Consider the following 21,556-nt stretch of genomic DNA (forward strand, 5'->3'; position numbering starts at 1 on the left):
ACTGCGGCCATGCTGGAGCACTGCCTTTAATCGAGCAACTTGACCCCAGGACTTATTCTTTGTAAGCCCAGTACTTATTCTATCGGTCTCTTTTGCCGAACCATTAAGTGACGGGGACATAAACACACCAGCATCGGTTGTCAAGCAATGCTAGGGGGACAAACACAGACACACAAACACACACATACATATACATATATACGACGGGCTTCTTTCAGTTTCTGTGTACCAAATCCACTCACAAGGCTTTGGTCGGCCTGAGGCTATAATAGAAGACACTTACTCAAGGTGCCACGCAGTGGAACTGAACCCGGAACCATGTGGTTGTTTAGCAAGCTACTTACCACAGAGCCACTCCTGCGCCATGAAAACCAGGAAAGCAGCCCTTATGACAACATGACTTAAGAAGGTAACTAGAATAGGAGTGCCACATGTGGGTGGACTGAGCCATGAGTCAATCGGGCACTGCCTGACGGCAAGGGGGCTCTGAGGGGTCCACACTCTACATGTTAACTCTACTAAAACACACATTCAAAATGACCCGGTAAACAGTTATGCCCGAGGGCCCTTAATACTCTCAGTCTGCCCCTGATGCCACATAAAATACACCCAGTACATTTTGCAAAGTGGTTGGCATTAGGAATGGCATCCAATCACAGAAACCATGCCTAAGCTGACACAGGAGTTCAGCACAGCGCTGTGGCTCGCCAGAAGCAAGGGGTGGCTATCAAATCTTCTAACCCATACCTATTTCTTTACTACCCACAAGGGGCTAAACACAGAGAGGACAGACAAATGGATTAAGTCGATTATATCGAGCCCAGTGCGTAACTGGTACTTAATTTATCGACCCCCGAAAGGATGGAAGGCAAAGTCGACCTTGGCAGAATTTAAACTGAGAACGTAACGGCAGACGAAATACCGTGAAGCATTTCGCCCGGCGTGCTAACGTTTCTGCAAGCTCGCCGCCTTCATATCCCATACCGGCATGGGATATGAACATTAAATTGTTAATGTTGTTGTTGTCGTTGGTGGTGGTGATGATGATGATGATGATTATTATTATGATGAGTTAATGAAGTAACTGGTTATTTTTTTTTTTTTTTTTATTTTCCAGTATGAAATGATCAAGAAAAGAGTAACGTTGCATGACGTTACGCCGGACATGTGGAAGGAGGTCGAGCAGGAATTGATTTGGCAGTTCATAGAAGACCCTTCAGTCCACGTGCTCATTATCTACAAGGACCCGCTCAACGGCATCATCATCGAACACTGCATTCGAACCGCATTCAATGCCAAACAGTTGTGTTACTTCATCAAGACGCCGCGCACCAAGGAGGTGACATCAGAAAACTTCCTCAATGTCATCCAATACGGCTGTGTGAAGGGACCGTCGTTTTTGGAAAGCCTGTTACGAGTGCTGTCTGGAGTTTTTGCACCTTTGTTCTTTGAAAACACCACTTGGCCTGATATTATCCTTTTAATCGCCTTTTAAAACCTTTTATCGTTTATATTTTAATTGTTTCAGTTGTTAGATTGTGGCCATGATGGAGCACTACCTTGATGGGGCTTAGGCGAACAATTTGACTCTTTTTACTCTTTTTGCTTGTGTGTGTTTATTGAGCAGAAACACCTAAAGCTCCACGAAGGGGGTGGTGGCGACCCCTGTTGTACTCTTTCGCCCCAACTTTCTCTCATTCTTTCTTCCTGTTTCTTGAGTAACGCTGCGATGGACTGGCATCCTGTCCAGCTGGGGGGAACACATACACCACAGAAACCAGGAAACCAGGCCCATGAGCCTGGCTAGGCTTGAAAAGGGCACATAAATAATAAAAAACTACCAGCTTATCATCATCCCTTCCTTCCTTCCCTATTCATCTATCACCCCTTCCTTTCTCATTTAAACGTTGTGACGGAGAAAAACACAAAAGTATTATAGTAGATTATAAATTTCTACTATAGGAACAAGGCAATAATTTGATAGGAGGGAGCTAGTTGACTACATCAACCCCAATGTTCAACTAGCACTTCCTTTATCAACCCTGTTGGCCTCAACAGCACTTGAACTCTGAACATAAGCCGCCAGAGGAAATCCACTCACAAGGCTTTGGTCAGGCCGAGGCTATAGTAGAAGACACTTGCCCAAGGTGCCACGCAGTGGGACTGAATCCGGAACCATGTGGTTGGTAAGCAAGCTACTTACCACACAGCCACTCCTATGCCTATATATATATATATATATATATTATGATCATGAAATTAGCATTAGCTTATCTCACTCTTTCTCAGGGAAACCTAGGAGCCTTTTGCAGAACCCTAGGGATCCGGGGAACCCCAGTTGAGAAACACTGCCTTAAAGTGATAAATTAATATTTCCGGAGCTGGCAGAATTGTTAAGATGATGCTAGACCTTGCAGCATTTCTTCCTACTTCATGTTGTGAGCATGTCCCTTAGTGGCTGACGATATGTGCATCTCTGACCACGAGCAGAAGTAGTGGGGGAGCATCATAGCCATGTGTTGAGAGGGATTCTTTGGGGTTTGAATAATTCACCTCTGGAAACATGGGTGTTTTGTCCAACATCCTTAAACAGTCCTTATTCAGGGACCTTTTGAGCAGGATGGGTTACTCGACCAGAAGAAAATTCTAACTAGGCCCTACTTGCACGGTCATGTGCTCTTTATCTTGTTATGAGATCACCATGTCGCGCACATATGGTTGTGATGCATGTGCCTGGTGTACCCTTATCAGACGGGTAGTCATGATGGGTATACTGGGTTTCGTATATTTTACCCCAGTGTCACTTTGATGGTATGCACTGCTCTTTCACTCAATAATAATAATAATAATAATATCAAAAATACCTTAGGAATGAGAACCCAGGTTCGAAATTTCCCCAAGACACCTGATGAAGGCTGCAGGGTATATCAGCCAAAATGTTGTGTTAGCAACAAACAAGATGAGGACAAATATCCATCAAATGTAAATATTGTTGTATAAAACTGTTGTAAACAGTTTTACAGTTTCCACTAAAAAGAAATCTTTTTCTACTCTAGTTCCTTTACATTTTATCATAATGGTAGAAGGATATGGCAAAATGGTTTCATGCTTTATTATTTTATTTTTTGTTGTCCATTCAAAGCAAACAAGAACAACATGTCGTCCTTAACATTTTCCTACAGGCATCAAAAATGATTTCTTTGCCCAACTCCACAAATTTCTGGCCACTTTGACAGACACTCACTGGAAGCTGGAAGACAAAACGGTTTTGTATATTCCCAAAGAAAATCTGAATATTCCCATTGAAATCGCTGCCAGGCATAAAGAATTTGTACAAAGACTGGAAAGTAATTATCGATTGTCATTAACTTCTTTGCGTGGAAGGTGTTTGTAAGCCATTTAAGAAACACACAAAAGCCATTCGATTCACTTCAACATTTAAGTTTAATTTGTCAAATTTGGACTGGTGGTACATAAAAAGCACTATCCGAACCGTGGCCGATGCCAGCGCCGCCTCGACTGGCTTCCATGCCGGTGGCACGTAGGAAGCACCAATCCGACCATGGCTGTTGCCAGCCTCGCCTGGCACCTTTGCAGGTGGCACATAAAAAGCACCCACTACACTCACAAAGTGGTTGGCGTTAGGAAGGGCATCCAGCTGTAGAAACATTGCCAGATAAGACTGGAGCCTGGTGCAGCCTTCTGGCTTCCCAGATCCCCGGTCGAACTGTCCAACCCATGCTAGCATGGGGAATGGACGTTAAATGATGATGATGATGATTTTTGTTGCTATAAGACCGCGACCTGTTCACTGAGAAAAATGCAGCACGGATTTATGTCAGTGAACAGGTCGCAGTCTTATAGCGACGAAAATATTTTGACAAATTAAACTTAAATGTTGAAGTGGATCGAACGGCTTTTGTGTGTTTCTTAAATGGCTTACAAACACCTTCCACGCTGCAATTGTTTTCGTTCGAGCACACGATCTCAGATCAAATCACTTGCTATGCAAGTACATCTCCGTAACATTAACTTCTTGTTGCTCTTTTATCGTTGTTGGTTACGGTCTAGAGCAGTGGTTTTTCAACCATTTGTTTTTCACAACCGTCAGAGCGTGAAGTGCAGTTTGTGAGATGGTTGTGATCTGGAAACCGTTTTGAGTAGGAACTGGAAACAGAGGAATGAACGCATGATGCACATGTGCACACTAAATTCGTAAAAAGAGAAGAATAAAAATGTAACATGCATGTTAATGTAAAACAGAAGAGAAGAAGGAAAACACAATGTCAAACAAGTTATATGGTGGTCTGCAGGCCACACCTGATACCCCTATCATGCTGCTTTGCTGCCATTTTCTTGTTTTATCTCTGAACCCCTTTGATTACTATTTTATTCTGGTAGCCCCACCTCATAGCCATTCGTTGTTTAAAAACTAGTTTTATAGAATTTTCTTTCAAAATTCCTCTTTTGTTATTCACTCATCAATTTCTGTTGGTTGAGCAATGAGAAAGAAGCCAAGCTGTTTTACTTGTTTCAGTCATTTGACTGCGGCCATGCTGGAGCACTGCCTTTAGTCGAGCAAATCGATCCCGAGACTTATTCTTTTGTAAGCCCAGTACTTATTCTATCAGTCTCTTTTGCCGAACCGCTAAGTGACGGGGACGTAAACACACCAGCATCGGTTGTCAAGCAATGCTAGGGGGACAAACACAGACACACAAACACACACACATACATATATATATATACATATATATACGACAGGCTTCTTTCAGTTTCCGTCTACCAAATCCACTCACAAAGCATTGGTCGGCCCGGGGCTATAGCAGAAGACACTTGCCCAAGATGCCACGCAGTGGGACTGAACCCAGAACCATGTGGTTGTTTAGCAAGCTACTTACCACACAGCCACTCCTGCGCCTATTTTTTTTTTTGCAGAAAATACATCCAAAGTAACATTTTTCCCGTGGCTCTTTATAATACTTCCATGGATCTGCAATTTAACCATTTTGCTTGCGTGGACCCCCAAAAAATCTTACATAGACCCCAGTTGAGAACCACTAGTTTAGAGCAATGATGGGCAACTTTTTCCAAGAAGTGGGCCCCTTGAGACATGGCTCATCACCAGGTGGGCCACACTACTAAAAACAAAATCCAAGATAGATTGGGATATAAAACTGCTTTCTGCAGTTAAGGATAATGAAATTTTGATTGGTTATATCTGATTTCTGCATTTAAAAGGATTAACCAATGATAGCATAGCAATAATGATGAGGGTGATTACACTAACGAAGTTGATTATGACATTGATGACATTCCTTATTCTTTTTTCTATTTCAATTAGCTAATTTTAACCCTTTCACTGTAAAATTGAATTTCATGGTTGTTCCTGTAATAATGTTAAATTCCTACCAGAAAACAGAATTGATATTTTCTGCAGATCACACTGCCTCAATAAACTTGACATAATTCAATAGAAAATGGTTTCAAGCATGACATTTCTCAACAAGAGACAGATTGGGATATCAAACTGCTTTCTGCAATTAAGGGTAATGAAATCTGGAGTGGTTATATCTGATTTAAAAGGGTTAACCAATGATGAGGATGATTACACTAACGAAGCTGATTATGACATTCTTTTTTCTATTTTAATTAGCTAATTTTAACCCTTTCACTGTGAAATTAAATTTCATAGTTCTTCCTGTAGAGATGTTGAATATCTACCAAAAAAAACAGAATTGGTATTTTCTGCAAGTCTTGTTATTTCAATAAACTTGATATATAAGGCGCAGGAGTGGCTGTGTGGTAAGTAGCTTGCTAACCAACCACATGGTTCCGGGTTCAGTCCCACTGCGTGGCATCTTGGGCAAGTGTCTTCTGCTATAGCCCTGGGCCAACCAATGCCTTGTCAGTGGATTTGGTAGACAGAAACTGAAAGAAGCCTGTCATATATATGTATATATATATATATGTATGTGTGTGTGTTTGTGTGTCTGTGTTTGTCCCCCTAGCATTGCTTGACAACCGATGCTGGTGTGTTTACGTCCCCGTTACTTAGCGGTTCGGCAAACGAGACCGATAGAATAAGTACTGGGCTTACAAAGAATAAGTCCCGGGGTCGAGTTGCTCGACTAAAGACGGTGCTCCAGCATGGCCGCAGTCAAATGACTGAAACAAGTAAAAGAGTATATCTCACCAAAAGTTTCAAACATGAGATTCCTCAACAAAAAATAGATTGGTGTATAAAACTGCTTTCTGCAGTTAAGGGTAATAAAATTTTGATTAGATATATCTGATTTCTGCAGTAAAAAGGTTAAGGTCTTTGCTCACAGCTGGAGTGTTTTCTCAGCTTCATTTTTCTCTTTTATTATTATTATTATTATTATTATTATGACATTTTGTTTGATCTTTTCCCTTAGCCTCGATGATCCATTGGGCAAGACAGATCAAAGAAGTTCTGAGCACACAACATTCTATCGAGTCGTCTGAAACGAGCGGCCCACTTGATGAAATAGAATTCTGGAAGAACCGTTGTGCCGATTTATCAGGAATAAGCAGTCAGCTGGATAACAAGATAGTCAGAAGAATCACCCAGATTTTGGAGCTTGCCAAGTCTTCTTATGTCACCCCATTCGTCAAACTTTCCAGTCAAATTAAGGTAACTTATGAGAAAAAATGCAAAAGAAGAACCCGTTTTAGTCTACAAATTTATTTATTCTTTTACATGTTTCAAATTCCACCAAGGTAGACTTTGCCTTTCATCCTTTCAGAGTCAATAAATTAAGTACCAGTGTTTGATATAATCAACTGGTCCCCTCTCCCGAAATTTCAAGCCTTGTGCCAAAAAGATTATTATTATTATTGATATTATTATTATTATTATTATTATTATTATTATTATTATTATTATTATTGAGTGAGAGAGCAGCGCATGCCATCAAAGTGACACTGGGGTAAAATATACGAACCCCAGTATACCCATCATGACTACCCGTCTGATAAGCGTACACTAGGCACATGCATCACAACCATATATGCGTGACATGGTGATCTCATATCAAAATAAACAGCACATGACCTTGCAGGTGGAGCCCAGTTAGAACCCATCCCGCTCAAAAGGTCCCTGAATAAAGGTTGTTTAAGGATGTTAACTGAAACATCCATGTTTCCAAAGGTGAATTATTCAAACCCCAAAGAATCCCTCTCAACACATGGCTATGATGCTCCCCCAATACTTCTGCTCATGACCAGAGATGCACATATCGTCAGCCACTAAGGGACATGCTCAACTAGTTACGGTCAAACAACTGACAAGCAAATCTGTGGTATTGAGCAGAATATTTGCTGTAGCCCATCTTTTATACCAAGACAAAACAATCAGTTAAGATCAGAAGCCATGAGAGCCACTGCCTGGTACTGCATCAGGGCATTCATCATCATCATCGTTATTATTATTAAGGTGGTGAGCTGGCTGAATTATTAGCACATTGGACGAAATGCAATGCAGCATTTTATCCGATACCACATTCTGTGTTCAAATCCCACCAAGGTTGACTTTGCTTTTCATCCCTTCACAGTTGATAAAACGAGTACCAGTTGAATACTGGGGTCACTGTAATCATCTTACCCTTCCACTCAAATTGCTGGTACTGTACCAAAAATTTTAAATTATTATTATTGAAATTGAAATCAAATTCGATGACTGGCACCTGTGCTAGTGGAGCACCAAGAGCACCATCCGAGCGTGATCGTTGCCAGAGCAACTAACTGGTTTCCGTACCGGTGGCACATAAAAAGCACCATTCAAGCGTGATTGTTACCTGCGTCGCCTTACTGGCACTTGTACTGGAGTCACGTGAAAAAATCATTCAAGCGAGGTCGTTACCAGTGCTGCTGGACTGGCTCCTGTGCAGGTGGTACTTAAAAGACACCACTTGAGCGTGGCCGTTGCCAGTACTGCCTGACTGATTCTCGTGCTGGTGGTACGTAAAAGCACCCACTACACTCTCGGAGTGGTTGGCGTTAGAAAGGACATCCAGCTGTAGAAACATTTCCAGATCAAGATTGGAGTCTGGTGCAGCCATCTGGTTCGCCAGTCCTCAGTCAAATTGTCCAACCCATGCTAGCATGGAAAGCAGACGTTAAACGAGGATGATGATGATTATTATATTATTATTATTATTATTTATTTATTTAAGGTGACGAGTTGGCAGAATCGTTAGCATGCCAAGCGAAATGCTTAGAGGTAGTTAACCCATCTCTACATTCTGAGTTCAAATTCCGCTGAGGTCGACTTTGCCTTTCATCCTTTCGGGGGTTGATTAAATAAGTACCAGTTACACACTGGGGTTGATGTAATGTACTCAATCCCCTCCCCCCAAGCTGCCCTTGTGTCAAAAACTTGAAATAATAATAATTATTTTTTGTCCCTTTTTTTTCATGTTTTTAGTTTCTTTTTTTTTCTTCTTTTTTTTTAATATTCCTTTCTTTCTTTCTTTCTTGTTCTGCAACAGGAAGGTTCCTACCAAGCTGAAAGCAACCTGAGGTTTTTGATGATTCTGAAAGAGCCTTGTTTAAAGCTGACAGAAGCTTTGCCAAAAGATATCCCACCCATTATCACTGAGCTGTTGACTTTAATCCGGATTATCTGGATGAACTCTGAATTCTACAACACTAAAGAGAAATTAACTGGTCTCTTGAAAAAGGTTCTTTTTTTTGCTTTTAGCACCATGATTTGAATAACTGGTTTCATCCAATTCTTGATTTATCTGTATGAAGGGTTCTTATAATCATTGCTGTCCCTGTTGTTGTTGTTGCTCCTGTCCTTGTTGCTGTTGTTTGTTTGTTTGTTGAGCGAAGCGGTCTTCGTCCTAGAAGTCCGAAATGTGGTCCTTTGCTACTCGTAAGACACGCAGAAGAGAAAGCAGGTCAACCCCCTGACACCGAGAGCATCGACGGATGGATGAATGCGCATACCCCCTTGTATAGTCATGTGGTTGGGATGCAAACTTCTTACTATACAACCTCTATATTTCTATCATTAATATTAATCAATTAATCAGTACCGATATTTATACAATTTTTATCATTAGTATCAATTCATTTATAAAAAGAAAACTTTAAAAAACAACAAAAAAAACCTCATAGAATAACATTACAAAATGGAGTTTCTGTTTCTGTTTTTACATTTCAGAAAAATAACATTTTCATTTATTTGCTTATTTATTTGTTTATTTGCAGCTTAGCAATGAGATTATCCATCAGTGCTGTAAAGCCATTAATCTTGACCGGATATTTGAGGGCTACATAAAGAGTAGTTCGCAAACCCTCATCGACTGCATTGAATGTTGCGAAAAATGGAGAGAGAAATATGATATGGTGAGTGTCAGCTTTGATCTTTCGCTTGTTCCAGTCATTGGACTGCAGCCATGCTGTGACAACGCTTCGGACAATTTTTAGTCGAATGTATCAACCCCAATACTTAACTTAATTTAATTTTTTTCTTTGCTAAGCCTGGTGCTTATTCTATCAATCTCTTTTGCCGAACCACTACGTTACAAGGACAAAGACATACCAACATCAGTTGTCAAGCAGCAGTGGGGGGGAAACAAACACACACACACACATATAATGGGCTTCTTCCAGTTTCCCTCTACCAAACCCACTCACACACACACAACGGGCTTCTTCCAGTTTCCCTCTACCAAACCCACTCACAAGGCTTGGGTTGGCCTAAATCTATAAAGACATTTGCCCAAGGTGCCAAGTAGTAGAATTGAACCCAGAGCCATGTGGTTACTTATTCTATCAGTCTCTTTTGCCTAACCACTACGTTACAAGGACAAAGACACGCCAACATCAGTTGTCAAACAGCAGTGGGGGAACAAACACACACACACACACACACAATGGGCTTCTTCCAGTTTCCCTCTACCAAACCCACTCACAAGGCTTGGGTTGGCCTAAATCTATAGTTAAAGACATTTGCCCAAGGTGCCAAGTAGTAGAATTGAACCCAGAGCCATGTGGTTACTTATTCTATCAGTCTCTTTTGCCTAACCACTACGTTACAAGGAAAAAGACATCAGTTGTCAAGCAGCAGTGGGGGAACAAACACACACACATATAACAGGCTTCTTCCAGTTTCCCTCTACCAAACCTACTCACAAGGCTTGGGTTGGCCTAATTCTATAGTTAAAGACATTTGCGCAAGGTGCCAAGTAGTAGAATTGAACCTAGAGCCATGTGGTTAGGAAGTAGACTTTTTACTACACAGTCAGGCTTGTGCCTAAGTGTTGTTAGGATTTCATTTTTACGATTCATGACATACAAACTTATTTTATTTTTATTAAGTTGGTTTGACTTGATGTTTTGGCTGCTATTTCTATCAAGTCAGATGTTATCAAGACCTTGGTATTCCCCCCTTCTTTCATAGCATTTATGGTAGCTTTATCTTCATTTCTCGGGATTGCAGGAATTTCACCTTCTGAGATATCTTCATCTGGAGAGTTTGTCAACAGACTCTTTTCAAAGAAAACAGTGGAATGATAGCTGAAAAACATAGAATCAGACTTGATTGGGCAGCCTTTGAGAAGAAAAAAATCGCATTTACTTCAAAATTGATACCATATATAAAATCAAGGATTTACAATACCTATTTCTTTATTACCACAAGGGACTAAACACAGAGGGGACAAACAAGGACAGACATAGGTATTAAGTCGATTACATCGACCCCAGGGCATAACTGGTACTTAATTTATCGACCCCGAAAGGATGAAAGGCAAAGTCGACCTGTGTTCTTCCAGTAGCCTTATATGGACCAGAATGTGTTAAATGGACTTCTGGGGCACTACAGAAACTGGAAGTCTTTCAGAATCATGTAATGCAACTTATTACTAACACCAAATTCTATGTCAGAATTGAAGATTTAAGGCAAATAACCAACGTACCGTCAGTTACCCTTGTCATCTTTATATATAAAAGTGAAGTTGTGTGTCTGTCTCCTACGATTTAGATTCCTAACTGCTCCCACATTTTGCGGTGCAGTGTAACCAAAAGCGGGTATCTTATAGTCGTGATTCATATCGAGCCCTTCTGGGTATTAGCGCGCGTCTACGATGAGTCTACGATTTAAAAAAAAATTTACCATCATTTTTTCCCATTTTTAATGCATTTTTTTGCTATTATATAAGGGAAGTAACTCTCTAAAAATTTATTATTAAATCTCAGAACGTAAAAAGCTACAGTAACCCCCCCCCTTTGTGGTTAGCCATATTGAGATGGCTATTATACTTTACATCTCTAAAAATGCTTATATAGTTATTTCCCTTACAAACCCGAGCAACGCCGGGCGATACTGCTAGTAAAAAGTAAAGAGCACAAATGGTTTGTAGCGTCGGCAAGGTCCGTTCCAAAGGTGTGACTAATGGAACGAGAAACTGAGATTGGTAACCTAAGGGATGGAGAGGTAGCACCACAGCATGGCAGGGTCTTATCATAATGTCCCCGAACACTCTTGCCAAAGTTTGATTACCATGGCGGCAACTATGTCATGCTGGTGCACATTCTTCTGCAAGCAATTAGTAGGAATTGTCTATCAAGTTGAGGAACCTCATTGAAGAACACAAATGTTCTTGAGTTTAGAAATTTCTTCATTTTATTAAAAAATTCTTGCTTTCCAAAAAAAAAAAAAAACAGGGCATAACTGGTACTTAATTTATCGACCCCGAAAGGATGAAAGGCAAAGTCGACCTGTGTTCTTCCAGTAGCCTTATATGGACCAGAATGTGTTAAATGGACTTTTGGGGCACTACAGAAACTGGAAGTCTTTCAGAATCGTGTAATGCAACTTATTACTAACACCAAATTCTCAGACTATGTCAATGTAATCGACTTAATACCTATGTCTGTCCTTGTTTGTCCCCTCTGTGTTTAGCCCCTTGTGGTAATAAAGAAATAGGTTATTTCCAAAAAAAAAAAAAAGAAAAGAAAAACTATTGAAAAACCGATTATAGCAGTGATTCCATCTAAGTATATCTGAAGAAGGAATTTTATTCCAAAATATCATCAGACTATGAATGACCAAATTACAACACGTATATATCCCATTGTTTGTATTATAGTGCATTGTTGTACCATTCAAAACTTTTTATTCTTTGCAAACAATACACAATGCTTCAAGTGAACTACAATACTCTCCTAATTCTTGCTTTGTTTTGTGTTTCCAGACATCAGCCTTACACAACAAGTTCTCCCCTAAAGGCTGGGTCCTTGACCTGACAAGCATATTTGCCCAAATCGATGCTTTTATGCAGCGTTGCAAGGATCTGCTGGAGGTAAGAAAAATTATTGCTGTTTTTGCGTCGGTCGTGAGCAGTGGGGTTAGAGATGTGATTTAAAAGGGTGAAGAAATGGATAAAAGGCAAAGTCAACCTCGGCGGGGTTTGAACTCAGAACATAAAGCCAGAAAAAAATGCTGCTAAATATTTTGTCCAATGGAGTAATGATTCTGCCAACTCACCACCTTAATAATAATAATAACAATAATAATAATAATAATAATAATAATAATAATATTTATAATAATTCTTTCTATTATAGGCACAAGGCCAGAAATTTGTGGGGAGGGGATAAGTCAAGTACATCGACCCCAGTGCATAACTGGTACTTAATTTATTGATAAAGCGGAGAGCTGGCAGAAACGTTAGCACGTCGGGCGAAATGCTTAGCGGTATTTCGTCTGCCGTTACGTTCTGAGTTCAAATTCTGCCGAGGTCGACTTTACCTTTCATCCTTTCAGGGGTCGATAAATTAAGTACCAGTTACGCACTGGGGTCGATGTAATCGACTTAATACCTATGTCTGTCCTTGTTTGTCCCATCTGTGTTTAGCCCCTTGTGGGTAATAAAGAAATCGGTACTTAATTTATTGTCCCTGAAAGGATAAAAGGTAAAGTTGACCTCGGTAGAATTTGAACTCAAAACATAGCAACAGGTAAAATACTGCTAAGTATTTCATCCAGCGTGCTAACAATTCTGTCAATTCACCACCTTAATGATAATGATAATCCTTTCTATTATAGGCACAAGGCCTGAAATTTGTGGGGAGGGGATAAGTCAATTACATCGACCCCAGTGCGTAACGGGTACTTATTTAATCAACCCCCAAAAGGATGAAAGGCAAAGTCGACCTCAGCAGAGTTTGAAGTCAGAACTCAAAATTTAAGTGAAAAATAGTCCAGAATCTTTGACCAGTACTGGATTGATCCCAAAATCTAATCGGTTTGGGCCAGCCACAAGGCCAAACATCCCTGAAAGTTTCATCTGAATCCATCCAGCAGTTCTTGAGATATCTTGTCCACGGACAAACAAACAAATAAACATGACGGGGGTAATAATAACGGGGGCAAAGGCGGGGGTAGTAATAACAATATGAAGAAGAAGAATAGACAAAACGAAGACTGTAACAGACCTTAATTCTGTCACCTAATAATTCAGTTGTGAGATGGTGTTTTTTTTTTTTTTTGGTTTTTTTTCTTTCACGTTTGGAGACGATGATCTCCTGGGGCTAAAAGCTACAGTAACACCCACCCTTTGTGGTTAGCCATATTGAGATGGCTATTATACTTTACGTTGTCAAGCGGTTACTGTTTACATCTCGTTGAGAGATTTATTATTGCCTGCAGACAGTTTTTCGAAATCAGTGACGGAAGTTACTAGAAAAACACTTAAGTATTTGCATACAGGCTTTCTCTTTCATCATAAACCGGTGATTACCGCCCATTGACAAGAGGCAACAACCTCGAAACTGCGGTCCGTGCGTATCACTTAGGCTTACGAGAAAGGGATGGCCTCCCTTTGCAAATACCATAAGGGCACAGAAAGTGTGCCTAAAGCCAGCTGGGGACGATGATCTCCTGGGGCTACAAGCTACAGTAACACCCACCCTTTGTGGTTAGCCATGTTGAGATGGCAAGTATACCTCACATTGTCGTGCAGTTACTGTTTATATCTCGTTCAGAGATTTATTATTGCTTGCAGACAGTTTTTTGAGATCAGTGACGAAAAGTTACTGGAAAAACGATATAAGAATTTGCATTGGAACCTCCCTTCATCGAAAACCGGTGATTGTCGTACGCTGATGACGGGTCAAAATCTAGAAACTGCAGTCCGGTGTATCATTTAGGTTGACGAGGAAGGGTGACCTCCCTTTGCAAATACCATAAGGGCACAGAAAGTGTGCCTAAAGCCAGCTGGAGACGATGATCTCCTGGGGCTACAAGCTACAGTAACACCCACCCTTAGTGGTTAGCCATATTGAGATGGCTATTATACTTTACGTTGTCGAGCGGTTACTGTTTACATCTCGTTGAGAGATTTATTATTGCTCTTTTGTTTTTATTTTTGTTGTATGTTACCTGTTTCTGTATAACTAATGTATGAATTGTTCAATTGTAGGTCTGTGATACCCAGGTCCATTTTGCTAGGATGGAAGAAGGCAAACAAATTGAAATGCCCCACTTTGGTGGCCAGCGAGGACCAGACATCACTCGAGGCATTTTAGAAATCGAACATGCACACCAGAAATATATCTCGCAGTTGCGAGCCATGCAAAAAAGTATTTTAGATATCAAATCCACAAGTTGGCACGACGACTTCAATAAGTACGGGAACAAGACGATGTTTTTGTCTTTTTTATTTATTGGAATTTGTTGAGGTGGACCCTCTATAAGTTGGGTACCCTTCCTGTCACCAACCCTCCCCTGTTTCCAAGAGAGGTAGTATTTACCTCGTGGTCAGACATGTTTTCATGGAAGATTGGGAACAAAGAACACTACTTGCATTTCAGTGACATTTGTCATGTGAGGTCAAAGCAAGAAGATAGTAACACACACACACACACACACACACACACACACAACACAACAGACTTGTTTTAGTTTCCATCTGGTAAATTCATTCACAAGGCTTTTGTTGGCCTAGGGCTATAGAAGAAGACATTTGCCCAAGGTACCACACAGTGGTACTGAACCTGGAACCATGTAGTTGGGAAGAAAACTTGTCTGTCACACAGCCCTTAAAGGCTGCAGAATGGGGAAATAGGTAGTCCCACACAAAATAATTAGCAGGGGTAGCTGTGTGGTAAGTAGCTTGCTTACCAACCACATGGTTCCGGGTTCAGTCCCACTGCGTGGCACCTTGGGCAAGTGTCTTTTACTATAGCCTTGGGCCGACCAAAGCCTTGTGAGTGGATTTGGTAGATGGAAACTGAAAGAAGCCCATCGTATATATGTATGTGTGTGTATATGTTTGTCTGTCTGTGTTCGCCCCCCCCCCCAACATTGCTCGACAACCGATGCTCATTTGTTTACGTCCCTATAACTTAGCGGTTCGGCAAAAGAGACAGAGAGAACAAGTACTAGGCTTACAAAGTAAAGTCCTGGGGTTGATTTGCTCGATTAAAAGGCAGTGCTCCAGCATGGCCGCAGTCAAACGACTGAAACAAGTAAAAGAGTAAAAAAGAGTCTTTACTCCCAGCCCTTTCCATTCTCATTTCAAATCCTACCAGGAATGGCTTTTATGTCCTTATCAGTTCAAAGTATCAAAAGATCAATTAAAGCAACTTATTCCCTTCCCTCCAATAAATTTTCGCTCCTTTCTGCCAAGATGCTATTCAAAGAATTTTGTTTTCTTTTCTTTTTTACAAATCAGGTTCCGTTGTGGCATAAAAGACTTGGAGGTGATGCTACAAGGTTTGATTTCAAATGCCTTTGAAACCATCACTTCAGTGTCGGAAGGAGTGGAATTGCTGGATATCTTCACGCACCTCTGCAACCGTGAGGTAACTTGCCAGGAGCATTACACTGAATTTAACCCAATCATTCTCATCCTTTTTTTTTTTTTTTTTTTTCATCTATGGGTCCCTTTAATTCCTATTTTACTCTGCTGGACCCCTGCTGCTATTTGGTATTTAAAAAATTCCTATTATATCATCATCAACATCATTTAGCATCCATTTTCCATGCTGGCATGGGTTGGACTGTTTGACCAAGACTGCTGAGCTAAAAAGTTGTACCAGGCTCCAGTCTGATTTTAGCTTGATTTCTATGGCTAGATGCCTTTCCTAATGACAACCACTCCAAGAGTGTAGTGAGTGCTTTTTATGTGCTACCAGCACGAGTGCCTTTTACGTGTCATCGGCACAAGCGCCTTTTTCATGTCACTGGTGTGGGTGCCTTTTACATGTCATATTTGTACAACCGAGGTCATTGCCAGTGCTGCTGGACTGGCTCCTGTGCAGGTGGCACATAAAAAAACACCACTTGAGCATGGCTGTTGTCAGTACCACCTGACTGGCCCTCGTGCTGGTGGCACGTAAAAGCACCCACTACACTCTTGGAGTGGTTGGCATTAGAAAGGGCATCCAGCTGTAGAAACTCTGCCAGATCAGATTGGAGCTTGGTGCAGCCATCTGGTTCGCCAGTCCTCAGTCAGATTGTCCAACCCATGCCTGCATGGAAAGCAGACATTAAACAATGATGATGATGATGATTAGAAATTGTATTTGTTAAAATGTTTTGTATATTGTAGAAATATTTAGGAACAAAACCACATGTGAACCTGAAAGGGTCATTTGGACCTCGTTCAAAACCACTGTTTTAAACCTTTATCTGTCCTGTATATCCCATGGTCATCATTGGCGTTAACTCATATCCAAGTAGTTAATCCCTAGTGAGTGATGAAGCCTCTTCATCCTGATGGGTGCAAAGGGTACCAGTGCCTGAGATGGAGGTTCAGGCCAAGAATGGTACCACGTGATACATAAGACCTATTTCCATGGTGTCTATGCATTAAATATGATACACATTCTCAACTTTTCCTATCTAACCACCAGAGTAACTCGGGACTTATGAAGGGAAGGCTTTATATTACTCAGAATGTATAAAACAAGGACCAACCAAAAGTCCGAAAACAACTGTGGGTGTTTCAGACAAATTTATGAAAATTCCTTGGACAGAAAAAGGGATTAAAGGGATTAGTGGCAGCTTCTATTCTGGTAGAAGTCTGTCTTCAGTGTCACATGTGATACTCAGAACATTTTTCTCTGACTTCCATGCATCGTATACGATAAACATTCCCAATTTTTTTCTCAGCCATTAGAATAATTTGGAACTTATGAAAGGAAAGTTTATGGCTTTTGTATATTGTAGAAATACAAGCAATTTAATGTACATAAACTTTAGGAACAAAACCATATGTGAACCCGAAAGGGTCATCTGGACCTTGTTCAAAACCACTGTTTCGACCCTTTATCTGTCCTGTATATCCCATGATCATACCAGAGTATATCTGTATATTACAGATAATACCAGAATATCTGTATATCACAGATAATACCAGAATAGAAATCAAGCCAAAAGTTTACTCAGAACATTTGAAACAAGGACTATAGTAAAAGTCCGGAAAGGATAGACATATGAAAATGCTTTGGACAAGCAAAAGGTTGAAATGAATACAGTCGTCATTGTTATTGAGGTTTAGTCTTCTATTATAATTCCAATCACACGATGCCGATGTCATGTCAATGGTACCTGTGCCAGTGACAGATAAAAAGCACCCACTACACTCTTGGAGTTGTTGGCATTAGGAAGAGCATCCAGACATAGAAACCATGCCAAATCTGATCAGAAGCTGGTGCAACTCCCCAGCTTACCAGTTTTCAGTCAAACCGTCCAACCCATGCCTGCATGGAAAGTGGATGCTAAATGATGATGACCTAGGATAGGCGGCGAGCTGGCAGAAACGTTAGCATGCCGGCCGAAATGCGTAGCTGTATTTCGTCTGCCGTTACGTTCTGAGTTCAAATTCCGCCGAGGTCGACTTTGCCTTTCATCCTTTCGATTAAATAAGTACCAGTTACGCACTGGGGTCAATGTAATCGACTTAATCCGTTTGTCTGTCCTTGTTTGTTCTCTCTGTGTTTAGCCCCTTGTGGGTAGTAAAGAAATTGATGATGAGCTAGGATGCTTTTTAGAAGCAGTTCCCTGCCTACGGGCCACAGTATGGTTACAAAAGGGCTGTGAAAACAAAACCCATTAAGTTTAGATTCTGATTGTATCTCATTAGTATGTGATTAGGGCCTCATCAATTTGGTTTCCAAAATATTTTGTAAAAACCTAAAACCGCATTTGTCACTTAGCCAGCTTTTACTCAGACTTAAGGTTCTGTATTTGACAGAACATCCGCAGAACCATTGACAAGAAAACCAGGTCAACGTTTAATGTATTCAGTGAGGAAATGAATACAGTGAAGAAGGAACTCACCCTTAAGTCACCTTACATTTTGAAAACCCATCCAAAGTACTCTGGATCTGCTTGCTGGTTAAAGGCCCTCAAAGCAAGAATTGACCTCAATATGAAGGTAAGCGCCAGCATTAAGGTTTCTACTGGTTATTGATGCTTCTTGTATTTTAGCCTTTTTCTTTGTTTCATATCCTGTTTCTTTCTCTAAGTGGAGGCGCAATGGCCCAGTGGTTGGGGCAGCGGACTCGCGGTCGTAGGATCGCGGTTTCGATTCCCAGACCGGGCGTTGTGAGTGTTTATTGAGCGAAAACACCTAAAAGCTCCAAGAGGCTCCGGCAGGGGATGGTGGTGATCCCTGCTGTACTCTTTCACCACAACTTTCTCTCACTCTTACTTCCTGTTTCTGTTGTACCTGTATTTCAAAGGGCCGGCCTTGTCACTCTCTGTGTCACGCTGAATGAATATCGCCGAGAACTATGTTAAGGGTGCACGTGTCTGTGGAGTGCTCAGCCGCTTACACGTTAATTTCACAAGCAGGCTGTTCCGTTGATCGGATCAACCGGAACCCTCGGCGTCGTAACCGACGGAGTGCTTCCATAAGTTTCTTTCTCTCTTGATCTTAAGTTTAATCTTTCCAATCCTTTTATCACCTTTACACTCTATAAAAGTGGACGCGTGTGGCTTGGCAGTTAGGGTGTTGGACTCGTGGTCATAAGACTGTTGTTTCGATTCCTGGACCGAGCAACGTGTTGTGCTCTTGAGCAAAACACTTCATTCCATGTTGTTCCAGTCTACCCAATTGGCGAGAATGAGTAATCCTGCGACAGACTGGTGTCCCCCATCCAGGTACGGAATATAGATGCCACTGAATCCAGGAACCTGGACCTATGAGCCTATATGACTTTGGATGGAACTTTAAACAGTGATGAGAGACAAACACACACACACACACACACACACACACACACACACAGACACACATGTATGTGTGGCCATGATAGATCACTAGCCACTAAACCTTTTTCTATTTTCTCTCCCTGCTTATTTCTGTGTTCCTCACTGTTGAAGAGCATAGGCTCGAAACATAAAAGACTTTCTCATTTCCTGAGTGTTAAACTAATACATCTGTTTTTTGTTTACACACCCGTCTTCATCTTTTGTTTTTTTGTAAATTCTTACTGTATATATACCTATGTATGTGTGTGTATATATATATATATATATATATATATATATATATACACACACATACATAGTTCCTGGCTTTGGGTAAAAGAAAATAAAGAAGGATCAGTTAATTGTTACAAAGTTCATTTTGCAGCCATGTGGTTTCTTAGTTCTTTACTGCCCCCAAGGGGCTACACACAGAGGAGACAACCAAGGACAGACAAACTGATTAAGTTGATTATATCAACCCCAGTGCATAACTGGTACTTATTTAATCGACCCCGGAAGGACGAAAGGCAAAGTCGACCTTGGCGGAATTTGAACTCAGAACCTAATGGTAGATGAAATACCTATTTCTTTACTGCCCACAAGGGGCTACACACAGAGGGGACAAACAAGGTCAGACAAATGGATTAAGTCGATTATATCAACCCCAGTGCGCAACTGGTACTTATTTAATCGACCCCGGAAGGATGAAAGGCAAAGTCGACCTCGGCGGAATTTGAACTCAGAACCTAATGGTAGACGAAATACCTATTTCTTTACTGCCCAGAAGGGGCTACACACAGAGCAGACAAACAAGGACAGACAGACGGATTAAGTCGATTATATCAACCTCGGTGCGTAACTGGTACTTATTTAATCGACCCCGGAAGGATGAAAGGCAAAGTCGACCTTAGTGGTATTTCGTCTGCCGTTATGTTGTGAGTTCAAATTCGACCGAGGTTGACTTTGCCTTTCATCCTTTCGGGGTCGATAAATTAAGTACCAGTTACGCACTGGGGTCGATATAATTGACTTAATACCTATGTCTGTCCTTGTTTGTCCCCTCTATGTTTAGCCCCTTGTGAGTAATAAATAAAAAAAATAGGTATAGGAGCAGAAACGCACACACACACACACACATACATGCATAATGAGCTTCTTTCAGTTCCTGTATACCAAATCCACTCGCAACACTTTGATCACCCTGGAGTCATAATAGAAAATATTTGCCCAAGGTGCTGTGCAGTGGAACTGAACTTAAGACCACATGGTTGGAAAACAAACTTCTTACTCCACAGCCTTGACCACACATATGCATTTATGATTAAAGATAATCCAGCCATCATCATCATCATCACAGCTGTTTTACTTCGAGTGTCAAATATCAAGGACTACATTAACCAAATATCCTTTCTTTTTTTAGACAGTATTGTGTAACTTGAATGAGATTTTGGCTGCTATTTCTAGCATTTCTCATATTGGCTCATGTTTAATTTTGTTGTTTCAGATGATAGAGAAGGCTTACTTCCTGAATCAATCCAACTTTAGTGACATTGCTAAGAATTATCACCAACTCATCTCAGCTTTAGATGAAAACATCAGAAAATATTTTAATGAATGGAATTTAAGTTTAGATAAGGTAAATATTTGAACATTCTCAAATTAATCTTGTAGGTATTTGGACCTTATAGAGACTCTTAAATAGAGAAAAAAAACCTGTTCTTTATAAACTGTTTCTTATAAAAAAAAAAAAATTGGGATCTTTTCGGTTTGAACGGCAGTTTTTTCTAGCAGTGTCATATGAAATTGTCACCCATAATTATAACCCTAGAATCGATCTATTGCATTTCAATCTCTTTTAGGGTTAGGGGTGGGAGAAAAGGGTATCTTTTTTTTTCTTCACAAATGTAAATAAACCTAATCTGTTTCTTAAACGAGGGACATATTCATACAGCACAGAATGTTTTCATCTCAATAGACGTCATTGATTGGTTGAAATTGCAGAAATTGAAGAAAAAAACAACAACAAATATCTTACAAACTGTAGAATTTTCTCAATAAAGCCAAGAGAAAAATGCTGTTTTATAAACACATTCTACCAGTATACGAAGTTAAAAATTTTTTAGTTACCTAGAAATTATGTTAAAAACTGCCGTTCAAACCGAAAAGATCCAAGTATTCTATATAAGGCCAGCAATTTTGTGTGGAGGGGGGCAAGTCACATTCCCCCCCCCCCATAACTTTTGTGATTTAATCAATTTTTCAAAATAATTGAGAATTTGGTAAAAATATTGATGTTTGGATTATGATTTTGAAGGA

The 21,556-nt window shown here is 40.5% G+C and overlaps 1 protein-coding gene across 1 annotated transcript in view; it reads left to right on the forward strand.

Moving 5' to 3' along the window:
• LOC115224528 (dynein heavy chain 2, axonemal-like) overlaps positions 1–21,556 on the forward strand; it is a 211,781-nt gene that overhangs the window by 16,324 nt on the left and 173,901 nt on the right. Inside the window, exons 4-13 of the mRNA XM_036513449.1 lie at positions 1,118–1,472; positions 3,183–3,347; positions 6,420–6,658; positions 8,514–8,705; positions 9,241–9,378; positions 12,231–12,338; positions 14,460–14,665; positions 15,714–15,843; positions 18,240–18,422; positions 20,745–20,876. Coding sequence (XP_036369342.1) covers positions 1,118–1,472; positions 3,183–3,347; positions 6,420–6,658; positions 8,514–8,705; positions 9,241–9,378; positions 12,231–12,338; positions 14,460–14,665; positions 15,714–15,843; positions 18,240–18,422; positions 20,745–20,876 — 1,848 coding nt within the window. The remainder of the gene's footprint in view (positions 1–1,117; positions 1,473–3,182; positions 3,348–6,419; positions 6,659–8,513; positions 8,706–9,240; positions 9,379–12,230; positions 12,339–14,459; positions 14,666–15,713; positions 15,844–18,239; positions 18,423–20,744; positions 20,877–21,556) is intronic.

This window comes from Octopus sinensis, linkage group LG25, assembly GCF_006345805.1.
Source record: "Octopus sinensis linkage group LG25, ASM634580v1, whole genome shotgun sequence".
Classification (NCBI taxonomy): domain Eukaryota; kingdom Metazoa; phylum Mollusca; class Cephalopoda; order Octopoda; family Octopodidae; genus Octopus; species Octopus sinensis.